The following is a 13107-nucleotide window of genomic DNA, read 5'->3' as shown; positions in this document are numbered from 1 at the left end:
CACCAAAACGGACGCGGACACGACCATTCGACTGATTTCTGCCACTTCTTCCGAGCAAATTCGTTCAATGTGTACAACTCCCTTTTTCCGACCCTCTGTTCAAGGTCCAATCTCGCAGGCAGTCCCCGTCTACCAATCATCGTCCGGCGGATCCAAACCATGTTTTGTCTCTTCTTCCTCATCGCTGCTCTCGTCCATCTTCGCTTTAGCGAACAACTCATCCATCTCTTTCTTCTTCTTCGCTTCTTCGGACAACACGTCGGAAGCGGGGACAAACTTCTTCTTCGCAGCCGAAGTCGTTTGAGGTGCTTGGGATACTGTAGCAATATGTGGTCAGCTTTGAACTAAACCCCGATGTTTCGTGATGGACAGTATACTTACGAGGAGTCATGTTTGGAGGTGCAAGATCGATACGCTTCAGTTCAGCATTCTCTCCTGACAGCCATTGTGCCGCAGTCAGAACGGGTGTTTCAATGTCGATCGTCGATTGGTAGATGTCGTCTTGGAAGAAGTCCGGCTGTGAAGAGAGATCGATGACATCAGTATTGAGCATTGTACAGGATGTACCCGGAACTCACCTTGTTCCTCGGAATCGAGAAAGTAACCTCCTCGATCGTCTTCGCGGTCAATCTCAACGCTTTGGCGACCTCAATCTTCTTCACATCCACCATCCTTTTCGGGAAAAACGCTACGCTCAACTGCGGTGAGCCCGCTGTATAACTTGGCAGCTTCGTTAAAGGCTCCCTGTCATTCTCCGGATGCACTTCGAACGCTTGGATGAGACGCTCGCCTTTGCCCCATACGTAGAGAATGGAGGTGTCTGGGTCATACACCGGGAAGAGGACAGACGGCGATACGTCGATAGTGAGCGAAGAGATCGTAGTGACTTCTCCAGTCGAAGTGGATGGAAGACGGTACAGATTAATCTTTCGTTGCGAGCCTCGAGAAAAGCCAACAGTAACCAAGTGCTGCGAATCGATCCATTCAATCTGGAACGATCTCGGACTGTCGTGTGCTTTGCATGACGATATGCTCTCGACGTTCCGAGGATCAAACACTAGCACCTTTCCATCCTTTGTTGCAACAGCGACTCGATCGCCCTCGGGATTGAATGCGGCGTTAAACACCTGAGGCTTTGTCAGCTGAAGGATTCAAAGACCTGCAGAGCTATGACAACGTACTCCCGTCGACGGAACCTCCACCCTCCTCGCCTCCTCCCCGGTGATCAGGTCCCAGAAACGTATGGAAGGTTTCCCATGATCGTTCGTAACTCCGACAAGCAGATCCTTAGCAGTCGGATGGAAATGGATCTGGGTGAACCTATCAATACCTTTGCCTGGATTACCGTTAGCGGACATCGGTGGTCAGCTTGACGGGGAAGTGCTCACCCTTCAGCACCTGATCAGGCTCCGGCCCTACACCATGAACACCTTCCGGAGACACCTTCCAGACCCGGATCACTCCGTCCTCTCCCGCTACCGCCACTCTTCCTTCGGGGCCCAGTTCCGCATCAAAGTCGACGATCTCCACTCCTCCAGCGAGATAACCTTCTCCTCCAGTCACCATTCTGCCCTTCTTCTTCAACGGGTGCACACCAAGTCGACCACCCGTACCTTGTACAGGGAACAGCGCCAAATGCGCAGTACATTTGAGCACCTTTGAGTCTTGATGTAAGCTTGACAGCGCTGGGACAGAGTCGTAACTTGGGATCAAGGGTGACTTGCCGCCAAGGAGTTTTCGGGACCAATTCGGATTGAACGGTGTTTGACCGGGATTGAATCGAGCCTGAGGAAGGGTCTTGACGGATGCGGATGACCAGGTCGGTGGCGATGGTGAGATGTGCATAGGCGATGATGGGACAGATTGTTCCTGTGACACCGGAGCTGGTTCTGAAGGTTTCTCTGTTTGTTTGGCCGGAGCAGTTGACGAAGGGGCGGCTACTTGAGTCACAGGCGCTGGCTTCGCCTTCTCCTTCCCTGCGTCATGTCCGGTGACCGTGCTACCCGACTTCTTGATGTCCATGACTTCTCGACCTTCACCAAATTCCAGCCTCAAGCTCTTGCTTTCCCAAGGAGTACCTTGCACGAAGATACCTTCCTTCCACAACTCGTAACCTGGCATATACCTCTCCACGAACTTCTGGACCTGCTCGTCGGTCATTCCCTTCCCGCCATTGTTCGCTTTCATGTTTCGCTCTTGCTCTAATCGCCACTTGAAGACATAGTCGTAGGACACAGGTTCGATCTGGATGAAGGCCGTGAAGAAGGGGTACACGGCCGACGCGAACTCGGAGAGGTATGAGTTGAGGGTTTCGAGGGAATGTAGAGAATGCTGAGAGGAGTAGTTTTTGGAAGTGCTCGGCGAAGCAGGTTTGGGGTTATCATACTGTTTCACGACCTCGCTATAGGTTAAGGGCCCGAATCCCATCGACCATCCCTCAAGGATGAACACATCGATGGGAGCCTTTATTTTCACTGTCTCTGAACTGCGATCTCCTTCTCCTCCGCACAAGCTTTTGTCGAATATGGGTAGGTCCACAGAGGTGTTACTCTCGTTAAGCGTCTTGACCGTTTCCAGCGTTTTCACAGCTAGGTCGATATCGTGTGTACCAGGTGGACCTCTGCCAGCCAGCAGGGGATTATCAGGATGTTGCTGAGCTACATTCTTGAGACCATCATGGGTTTTGTATAGATCTAGGGAGAAATCAGAACATGGTAAAGTCAGAGACGAACGACTCACCATCCAATGACAGAACGGCAGCCTGTAGACCAGCCGTTTGCTTGAGTGCTGACACCAAAGCGTTACATAATGTGGTCTTGCCTGCAATGGTCGTCAGGTCTTTGCGGCGTGTCCTCTACGACGGAGGGACTCACCACAACCTTGCGGACCTTGCAGTCCAACCATCAATGGAGACTTTCCACCTGTCTTCCGGTGATCTGCAACTTGCGTTGCAATGAAGTCGGATAAGATTCGCGCTTTGTAGGATGTAGATGCGTATGTCTCGTCGTCATGTAGGGGTGGAAGAGCTGGATTCGTTTGAGTCTTTGTGGCTGAAGGAGGTGGGAACTTGGGTGACTCAGCCACAGAGGGAGCTGGAGCGGGTATAGCGGTTGACTGAGAGTTATCAGCAGAGGATGTTGGAATGGGCGTAGCTGGCGACGGAACGGAAGGCTCGGATTGCGACTGTGCAATCGCGGTGGTAGGCATGGATTCCGTAATAGAGCCTGTACCCCTTTCGCTGGACAGCTTCGCGACCTGCGCTTCCCAAACACCTCGCCGGGAAGGATCGAGAGAGATGGGTAAAGGAGCTTTGTCATCTCCGTTGAACCAGTCCTGAGAAGTCTGTTCCGGTACTAGAGACCGTGGTCAGCACACATCCCGAACCAAGAACTGAGCCGACTCACTTGTCCCGGCGAGATCTGGATACAGATCGTCATGATAATCAATCAATTGTCTCCTTGGCACGTTGATCCCCAGAGGAAGTAGAGCATCTCCATCCTTATCCACGACCGGAATGAGGATCCTTCCTATCTCCGCTTTCATCACGTCCAGTCTGGCGGGATGAACAAGTGCTAGAGAAGCGGAAGCGAGAGGGAATGGAAGTGGATGAAGCGTTTCCTGATATCCTGCTGGACCTGAAAGTTCGACTTGTCGAATGGTCATATCCCCTCTGCCTGCTGTGTAGACTATTCTTCTTTCTTCGTCAACCAGAGGAATCAGCGTCCCAGGATTGGTATCTAGGCTTTGGGTGAAGGTCGTCGACAATGAGGAGGAGAGTAATGAGTATTGTCGACTACGGGTCTTGGAGAATGAACAGAGGAAGAGATCGTCGCCTACCCAGACGATTCTAGCGGGCTTCAACGGCTGAATGGGGAGCGCTTTGGTGAAGATCGGATCTTTGCTGACACGGGGTTCCCACACATAGCCTGTACCGCTTCTGCCTACGGCTGATACTCGTCGTCCATCTTGTGACCATGCTACAGACCATAACCCCTTGGGTTCAGAAGTATTTAGCGATATGGTGGGATTACCCGAAAATGAGGATAGATCGTAGATTGAGATTGGTGAGGCGACGGTGGACACGAGAAGGATGCCTGGAGTCGTAGGGTGGAACGTGACGGTGGTGACAAAAGATGAAGAACCGGGGATGGTGTGGATCAAAGTCGGTGATTCGGACAAGTCTGGTGTGGAAGGCAGCGAGTATACGGCGACCTGATGAAGTAATCAGTATAGTCTAATAAGATCTCGTACAGGACGACTCACAGCTCCATCTAGACCACCTATTGCAAGCAGACCACCTTCGAGTCTTCCCAGATCCCAATCTCCCACGCCTCCTCCACTTCCCACTTTCAACGTTCCAGCGCTACCTTCATATCCTCTGTATGATAGGTCTCCAGCTTGAGTGACAGTGACGATCCATTCTCTGTTCGTCTTGATCTCCGAACTGAAGGTAGACAACGTGCTAGAGGTGGATGAGGAGGATGAAGCAGGTGGAAGAGCAGTGCGGTACCATTCTTCCCTGGGAAGGACGTGAGGTACCGCGTTCCGGTATTTGGATGCTCCGAAGCGTGAGAAGACCATCGTCGGAGTCTCTGTAGTGAGAGGAACAGCTACAGTACCAGAATATATGGTGCAATACGTGGATCAGAAAGAGCAGCTGTTCATGGTGACAGTGTTGATGTTGCTCGTTCATCGCTCACCCGCGCTCGGACCGCCTCCACTCTGGCATCCAATGTGGCACTTATCGTGGTCACTCGCTATTACTTCCGGGAGCGTGAGTGGATGGATGCATCTGGATCGCGTTCAGCTTTGAAAACGATGTTCCACAACGAGGCTAATCGCGTACGCGAATCTCTGCCTATATCATTAGGGCCGAGAACGAGATTAGTGGCCCCATTGTAGTGCGAAGAATCACAATCCCTCCAAACGCGCTATCACACTATATAGTGGCATCACCGGCTTGTTGCTGTCAGATCCTGGGCAGCTATCGCCGGCGTGAAACAGCCTGTCACCAATCGTCCGCGGCGTGCCATAAGGATTTACGGTTGCAAACGGAAAGCTGTTATTATGGGGCGGTCGCCCGATTTGGGCAAGACTTTTGCGACCATCACTTACATGGTCACAGTGAGCACGGTGAGCCAGTCAGCTTTTATAATATGACGATCCACCTCTCATAAGTGAGAAACAATGGTGTATATGAGTCCCCAATTCGATACCTCTTAGTTCCAATGTTACACACCCTATAAATTTGTCTAATTCAATCACACGAAAGACACAACTTGCCCTGGATCCCGTGGGTTTAGTACGTCCACGCCCTTCTCGACAATATCCGCCGCAGCTTGAGCATAGCGACGTCCATTGTCCTGAGATATGATATCGGTCGAAACAGCCCGGAGATCGGCGCGCATGGTCACCGACCTCCCATGATAGACCCCGTCGGTGGTCATGTCGGTGCAGCTCGAACAATCCGAAAAACTCGTCAATGACACAATACGTACATCTATAGCTCTGTCGTGTAGCAAGTGTATGTTGACCACCTGGCACCTGTTTGTTGGCGTTCACCAAGTCTGTCAAGAGCCTATCCGGTTGGTCGATTGACGAGCGAATGCAAGCCCAGTAATGATCGCGACAACGATCACATTTGAGGTGGCTTTTTGGTAAGACGAACATGTCAACCTTTGTCCAGGGAAGATTCATCAGTTCACGACTCCTCGCCTGAAGCTCCCTTCGGACATCTCTTGAGGTAGGGCTAAGGGCTGGAGAGCGCTTGATGACTCACTGCGAGAAGACAGTCGCGTTGATGCCGAGGACGTATGATGTGGAGGATGCGATATGGTTGTAACCGTGCAGAGAGATTCGTCGTTTGGCGAAATAGAGATAAGCGTTGCGGGAGGAGACATGGTGTCTAAAGTACTCCCTCAAAGAAGAGTTGCGTCATTCATGGAAGCGAAATATATGACTTAGCTGTCATGAGAGAAGGAAATAGGTTTCGCCGATGGGCATACTGCCATTGTCCTTCCAAAGGTATCGTTTCAGCGCTATAACCCTTGTCACTAAATGCATTCTTCGTGCTTGCATGAGGGCTTCCTGTCAATCGTGTACGGCACGTACTGCGCCATCATGGTGAGTACTCAGCTGGACACGAGCGTCTTTTAAGCACGAAGCGAGGAGGACGCACGAATGCCCATTCGGGATGACGTCGAGGCGAGCTGAAACACGAAGGGCAGCTACGGCTTCCCATCACGAAGACAAACCTGTCTTTCAGGGAGTCGCTTAGTCTTCCAGTGATATCGAGTGTTGAGTGTTAAAACGGTCCAAATTACGACCGAACACCAGGAGGTGTGTTCGAGCACTGTCCGCCAAAGACTGCACAGAGGCGTCAGGAGTATCATATCGGGGTAGGATCTGTTCTCGGCCCACTGTGAGGCTTCTGCCAGGTTGTGACACTGTTAAACATACACTGACATCCTCAAACATCGCAGACTGTAAAAGGCTCAATGGCTGGAGATGCACCACTTCATTCGCGCTGACTTCAGAGAGCAGACTAAACAGTGCGACCGGGTCTAAGCGAAGAAGCATGCTATCTATGGTCGGAACATCGACGCAGCCATTTGTGAACGATTATCACAAGGAAAGTCAGGTAATCTTGCATATAAATGACCGACACAGATTGGTATGTTGGGACCGCAATTCACCTTTACGTATGCTCTCATCAAATATTTATGACTCTGCTCCCAACAATGCCTCCTCAAAGGACGTAACTTCATCTCTGTTGCCTCTCCACCGCTCCGTTATGAACCCCCCAAAATTCAGACGCCTCCTGACTGACAGAATCTACTGCATTAACGTTAGAATCTGCGTACAACAACAAACTTGCATTGACTCCCGGGTGCCACCTGGCAGTTTTCGCATCTCGTTTCGCCATTAAAACAAACCGTTTGCGTGGATTGTGTGCTTTCGCTGGCGACTGCCTCCCATCCGCGAGAAAGCGCGCTCTTGGTGGACGTTGGAATCCTGCAGCCCCTCCCAGAGTCTGTACAGCCTTGACAGCTGAAAGGGCTAGCAGGGACTAACCCAGCTAAGAGTGTTTGGACATCATAGCTTCAGCACGCGGCCAGTGTCGAGCAGTTTTTCCCCATTTCCTTGAAGCTGACAGGCAAAGAATACTCACTGTTTTGTGCGTGCGAGCCGGTGCCAGCACTGCTAGAACCGTATGTGATGGACATGATGAAGTTTCTTTCCTGTTGTAAGACTCAATAGTGAATGCGGATCGAATATTGGAGTGCGGTACTGAGCAGAAAGGCGAATGATGAATGTTGCGCTGAACCTCGCTCGGATGCGGTTTAACGGGTTGTTTTAGAGAACGGTAATAGGTCGGCGGAGTCACCGCTACGATCTCAGCAAGCTCTCAAGGGCTTTTTCTGTCAGCAATCCATCGACGATCCTTTGCAGCTGTAAGGAAGACATATAAGCGAGAGGTATCACAAATGGTGACACCTTTCTTCTCTGCCCCATATAAGGAGTGTTCCTTCGTCTCGAGCTTTCCCGCATTCGGACAAAGAATGCATGTCAGAAGGAGAGGGATAATCTTGATATTTTATGTCTTGGCGATCCTTGGCCATTCATGGCGATACTGTCAATGCATTGTGGATCGATTGACCATAGCGTCAGAAATAGGCACCGGTTTGTTCTGACAATCAAAATGACATCAAATCTATCTCCCGTCTGCCTCCAAAAAAAAAGGATTTGCCCCGCTCCTGCCGTGGCGCTGACGGTCTGAGGAAGTAGCACAGACTTTGAAGAGGGGAGGAAGGGACGCAGTCAAGATAACTCTTCCACAGACATCACAGGAGGTGAAACAAAGCTGTCCCTTTCGAGGTCAATGAAGGCAGTAGAGCGATGGATTAGTAAACCTGTCGTGGATGACAACTACCAAGACCAACATTCTTGGGTATATATAGCCAGATTCAGGGGTTCCAGCAGGGTCCCGGTCATTGTGATCTCTTAGTGTGATGTGAAGCTCAGATAGCCACTGGCTAGGTGTTGCGTTATTACAGCTTGTGGTGTTCACCCACAAATCACAACATGCTCAATAACTCTGCTCTATCATACATGGCATCTTTATTTACACTATTGACTGCAAGAAAGACCAAACAGACCCAGATCCTAGAGCTTCCTGTATTCACAAAACTACTCCAAAGACACAGGCACATGCAGGAAGTGCAGAGTGTCAAAGAACCCTTGAGCTGGCTTAGGAGTAGGATGCAAAGGTAACCCCTCGATATGATCCCCCTCCAGTACCACCGTAGCTCCCAGTGCTGGAGGGGGCTCTGACATTGCTTCGTGATGATGTGTTGGCATACCACTTGCAACTCAGTTCACCATCTTCAATACACTGATCACACCGTTCTCTGTTCGTCCCTGTTGTTGATACCTCATGCGCTGTTCCCCTTGCAAAGTCCCGGACTTTATTATACAATATCCTGCGGCTTTCGGTCCTTGTTTCTACAGAGCCTATGTAGCATGGAACACCTTTTGAGAAGCAATTCTCACATGGATGCTTTCTAAGGAAATCATCAAGGAGTTCTATTGGTACAAAATCAAGGGAAATGACAGTCAGTGTTATGTTCTTGGATAGTCAGATGGGTTTTCTCCCAGCTGGACTTACCTCTAGGAGTGGGACTGGACATTTGGTAAGAATGAAATAATGAGTGATAGATAGGCTGCTGGATAGGTAGAGTTGTGCTTTATTTGCAATGTGTAAGAAGGGTTTGTGATAGTCAGTAATTCTCATGGAACCGCCCCTACTGCAGACCAGGCTTTATGCCTCAATGTTAGCTTCTGCGGCCAATTGAACCACAATAAGTGGCACACAACTTTGGCTGTGGCAATTCCCACCCCATTCATCTTTCTTTTGACAAGTTTATAGCCTTCTATCTCAGCCCTTACTTGTACCATACTATCTGACATGTTTCATACAGTTTGCAAGTCAAAGCATTGCCAATGTCAAAGGATATTGTCAAAGGAGGCTTGCTGTTGTATGCATCAGAGCTCAAGGCAGAAGTGACATCTAGCTTGCCCACTGCAGTTCATGCGGTTTAGGCAATCTTGATCTTGGGAGGGAAAATTGAACATCTGCTGAAAGTCATGCCTGTATGCATGACAGGTGTTTTGCAGTAATCTGGTCATGAATGACAACTACCAAGATCAACATCCTCGGGTATATATGTAGCTCTTGCGAGGTTCAGCAGAATCCCGATTATTGTGACTTTTTATAGTGTGATGCGATGCTCGGATTGCAAAGTTGGCCGCTAGCTAGGCATAGCATTATCACAGTCGATTCGCCATCTGTCGTCATCTAGATCAAGCTGACACTTGAGGTGACCGCTGAGGGACAAGACCAACTTGTCTGTCGAATCATTCCTATGGTTCTGGTAGTATCACTGGCACTGATATACATGAGCGCAGGACTCGTACATGGTTATTCCTGTGACGAATGTATGATCCTCTGTCTAGTTCACTATTATCTTAGAAGTGAAGCGCTCTCATAGTCAACCCCAAGTCCCGTACAATCGGTACCTCAACTCGTACAATTGGGGATAGCACTTCGCTCTATTCATATTCCGTATTCCTTGCTAAGGCCCGTCAATGGACCCACCTCTGACACTTGGGTTCTAGTCCTCCGAACTTTACCAGGACAGGTTTGTACCAGTTCAGCAGGCCATAGCCCACAGTGCTCTACACTCAGCTTGTTTTGACACCTTTGTTGTTGATGCAAGGATGGACTTATATGTGTTGTGTGCCAACAGAGTTTTGATGTGCACCTTCAATACACTTCACAAATGCCTCAGTCAAAGATTGCAACTTAGACAAAGCTGGAACTGTTTACACTGCTGACTGCATCAATTGTATCTACATACTCCTGTCTTTTCCCAAGCTGCTTTGACCACACATGCATTTGTAAGAGGTTCTGGTATCATCTTCCTCTCTGAGACATAGAGCTCTCACTTGTTGGCCGACATACTGCCACTCCAGTAAGCTCATGCAAGTCCGAGCGGGTGAGTCTGGTGAAGACCATAAAGTGCCTGTCTGGTTCTGCGGTGGTCATGTTCGAAAGGTTTGTTGATGAGGGCAGTGGCCTCAAGGGGACAAGACAGTTTCCGGGTCTAGGGTCTGGTTCTTTCTGCTGGCAAGCTGTGCATCGATCAGACCCATTGAGGGCAAGCAAGGAGGTCATCCCAGGGAAGCCAGAGCTGGCAATTGAGGTAGTAAGCAACAGGTATTCTGATCCTGCAAATTCACAAGAAAGAGAACATTCTTTGTCTCCACATCTGCTGCACCTGAAATTATGGTCATTCTGTGGGATTCGTTTGAGGACTTCTTTGTGAGTGAGGGAAAAATCGGTAACTTTGATTTTGACTTTTCAGTAAAAGCCATTGTCAGCAACACCGTGCAGTCAGGATACTGGAGGCACTCACTCAAACCTTCGTAATCGGTACGAACTACACCGTCAAGATAGTAGTTTTGATTGGAATGCCCAGGTTTGCCCATGGACATGATGGTCTCGTTTTTCAAGAAGTAGACATACTCATCCGGGGATGGTGCACTGGATGCTTGTGAAGAAGCTAGGGCACTCATGTTGTCAGCAAGTTGTAACCTGAATTGCGGTACTGAGTTTGGGAAAGGTGACTGCAGCTTGCTTGTGGGGATAGAATGTGAATTGAGATGACCAGTAAAGGGGTTATATATCTCCCTGAGTAGTAGTCGCACAATACTTGTGATCAAAGGGACGAGGACCACTGCATATTCTGCCAGATAGCCACTGGTCAGCTTGTCATGATCTTCTCACCCCTTCATCATGGTCTTCTTCCCGCTTTGTTTCACAGTAAGAAGGATTGTACCACTTCTGTAGCACTTGACAGATTGTCATTGAGGACTTGGCTGTCTTCTTTTCACGCAAGGGGTCCTGGACCAAACTGCAGACAACAATATGTTTTCTACACGAAGAAAGACTTTGCAAGCACACATTAGCAGTAACGGTTAGTAGTGTCGTCCAAGAAGGCGAGAATCGGCCTTCCAATGACCTTGAGAGTTATGAAACGCGTTTCGTTGCGATTGGTCACTGTTAGCTTGCAAAGCTCGGTCTCAATGACTTCATGGAAAATACCACCGAGGTGATCTCAAGCGAATTGAAAGGAAACACTGATGCTTCTGCACGGGTGGTTCTTTTAAACCCGAGGACTGCCGAAAGTGTTTTTGCATATCCTTTGTATATCTCATTATGTCTGCTTGTAAGCGAGGACAGGGGTAGCTTGGTTGACAGGCAAGACAACTGCGAAGGATGCACACTCGTTAGTGTCGCCTTCCGAAGAGAACGAGTGGCAAAGACGATACGTACAGAGTTGTGCAATGTTGACATGAGGAGGCCTAGACGCGCACCACACGATCTCCTCTGCAATGTCCTCGGCGACCACTATAAGACGGCACAAAGCATAGATCAGCCGTGTTGTCCACTTTATGTTCGGAGATACGCGACTTACAAGGTTGAAGACCCTTGTAAACCTCATCGGCGGCAGCCTTGTCCCCCCTGAATCTGACGATAGAGAACTCGGTCTCTACCATACCAGGCTGGATCTCGACGACTCTGATAGGAGTGTTGACGAGCTCTCGGAGCAAAGCACCGTTGAAAGCGGAAAGGGCGTGCTTGGTGGCGCAGTAGATAGATCCGCCGGAGTAAGGCTCACGACCGGCGATAGAACCGAGGTTGATGATGGTCTGCGAAGAGAGATAAACGTAAGCTGGGATCAGAAATACATGTTACAGTCATGACATACTCCTGCTTGACGCTTCTTGAACTCGCGAACGAAGATCTGGGTGAGGTGGATGAGACCGAGAACTAAATGCAGGTGCACCGTCAGCTTTGTCGTCGACGAGAATGCTTTTTCGTGGAGTTGCGATCTCACCGTTGGTAGAGAACATGACGTTGATGTCCTCGTCGGCTAAGTTGACGAGTCAGTCGTGTCACACCGTGAAGTTTACAGTCCCTCGTCCATGTACGTACAGATGTCTGTGAATCCGCCACTCAGTCAGCACAGCGAAATTACGCGCTTACAGCACCACTACTCACCTCCGACCTGCTCTTTACCCCTGACCATACCGGCGTTGTTGACGAGGCTGAGGGCGAATTGTATGTTAGCGCCGTGTTCTCAGACATAGTCGCCCCTTTCTCGCTCGACGTTATTCGAGCCAGCTGCGGACCCTGGTCGAGGCTATGGCAGCACGCCACGCCTCCTTGCACAAGTCCCCCAGGTCATAAAGCAGAGATCTAGACTGCCCACTCACATATCGACCTGCAATCCCTCCGTCTTCTCCAAGATGCTATCCAAATCCTCCGTCTTGGTAACGTCCACCGCGAGCGTAACCACCTTCCCCTCCTTGCCTACGGCCTTATAAGCCTCCTCAGCCTTTGCCTTGACAGCCTTCAAGTTCTCAGCTCGTCTAGCGAGAAGGACGAGGTTGGCGCCTGTTCGAGCGAAAAGGATGGCAGTCGCGGCACCGATACCGGCTGATGCACCGGTGATGAGGACTGTGAGTCGTTCGAGCGAGAGCGAGGGCGACGAGCACAGCGAGTCAGATCATGATGGCAATGGTGCAGAGCAGAATAATAGCACGAGAAGGGAAAGGAGAGATAGGTATTGAAATCAGCTATCAATCCAAGGACCGTTGTGGACTAGTCTCCGAGTCAACAAACATACCGGTCTTTCCCTCCAATCTACGAACAGGTTCAAAATCACAGCTCATCAGCTCACATCCCTCTCATATCCGCAAGATGCACGCAATACGCGATAACTCACCTCGAAGTGTTGAATACGGACATGTTGCGGATATGTGATAACGCTTTATTTGTTTTTGGGTTCTTGGCGAATGATAATAATGGATTACGATGGATAGATCTCAAGGTCGATAACATGGATTTATCAACTCATGTACGGTATAGAAATATGTACGACGGTGAGATTGTGAGGATTGTGAGCGATGCAAAGTGGTACTGTACCTCTCCTGTTCTAGTTTGTACCCCAGCTCCTGGTTCGCTATCGCCGTTGCCGT

General features: G+C 49.8%; 2 protein-coding genes across 2 annotated transcripts; both read right to left on the bottom strand.

Annotated features, from left to right (window-relative positions):
• Nucleotides 1-129: 129 nt before the first annotated feature.
• Nucleotides 130-4581, bottom strand: CI109_100201 (uncharacterized protein; the record flags this gene model as incomplete). The annotated part of the gene is made up of 9 exons (XM_032006926.1): nucleotides 130-317; nucleotides 382-517; nucleotides 579-1127; nucleotides 1182-1336; nucleotides 1389-2693; nucleotides 2740-2820; nucleotides 2874-3353; nucleotides 3405-4212; nucleotides 4264-4581. The coding sequence occupies 9 exons, from the start codon at nucleotides 4579-4581 to the stop codon at nucleotides 130-132; spliced, it is 4020 nt and encodes a 1339-aa protein (XP_031858845.1).
• A 6698-nt stretch (nucleotides 4582-11279) lies between these two features.
• Nucleotides 11280-12877, bottom strand: CI109_100200 (uncharacterized protein; the record flags this gene model as incomplete). Its single annotated transcript, XM_065966738.1, has 9 exons — nucleotides 11280-11332; nucleotides 11399-11473; nucleotides 11541-11775; nucleotides 11835-11896; nucleotides 11964-11999; nucleotides 12128-12174; nucleotides 12343-12586; nucleotides 12756-12772; nucleotides 12855-12877. 9 exons carry the CDS (start codon nucleotides 12875-12877, stop codon nucleotides 11280-11282), a joined length of 792 nt encoding a protein of 263 aa, XP_065822810.1.
• Nucleotides 12878-13107: the final 230 nt, after the last annotated feature.

This window comes from Kwoniella shandongensis, chromosome 1 (genome assembly GCF_008629635.2).
Source record: "Kwoniella shandongensis chromosome 1, complete sequence".
NCBI lineage: Eukaryota > Fungi > Basidiomycota > Tremellomycetes > Tremellales > Cryptococcaceae > Kwoniella > Kwoniella shandongensis.
This window is presented reverse-complemented; position numbering and strand designations above follow the sequence as displayed.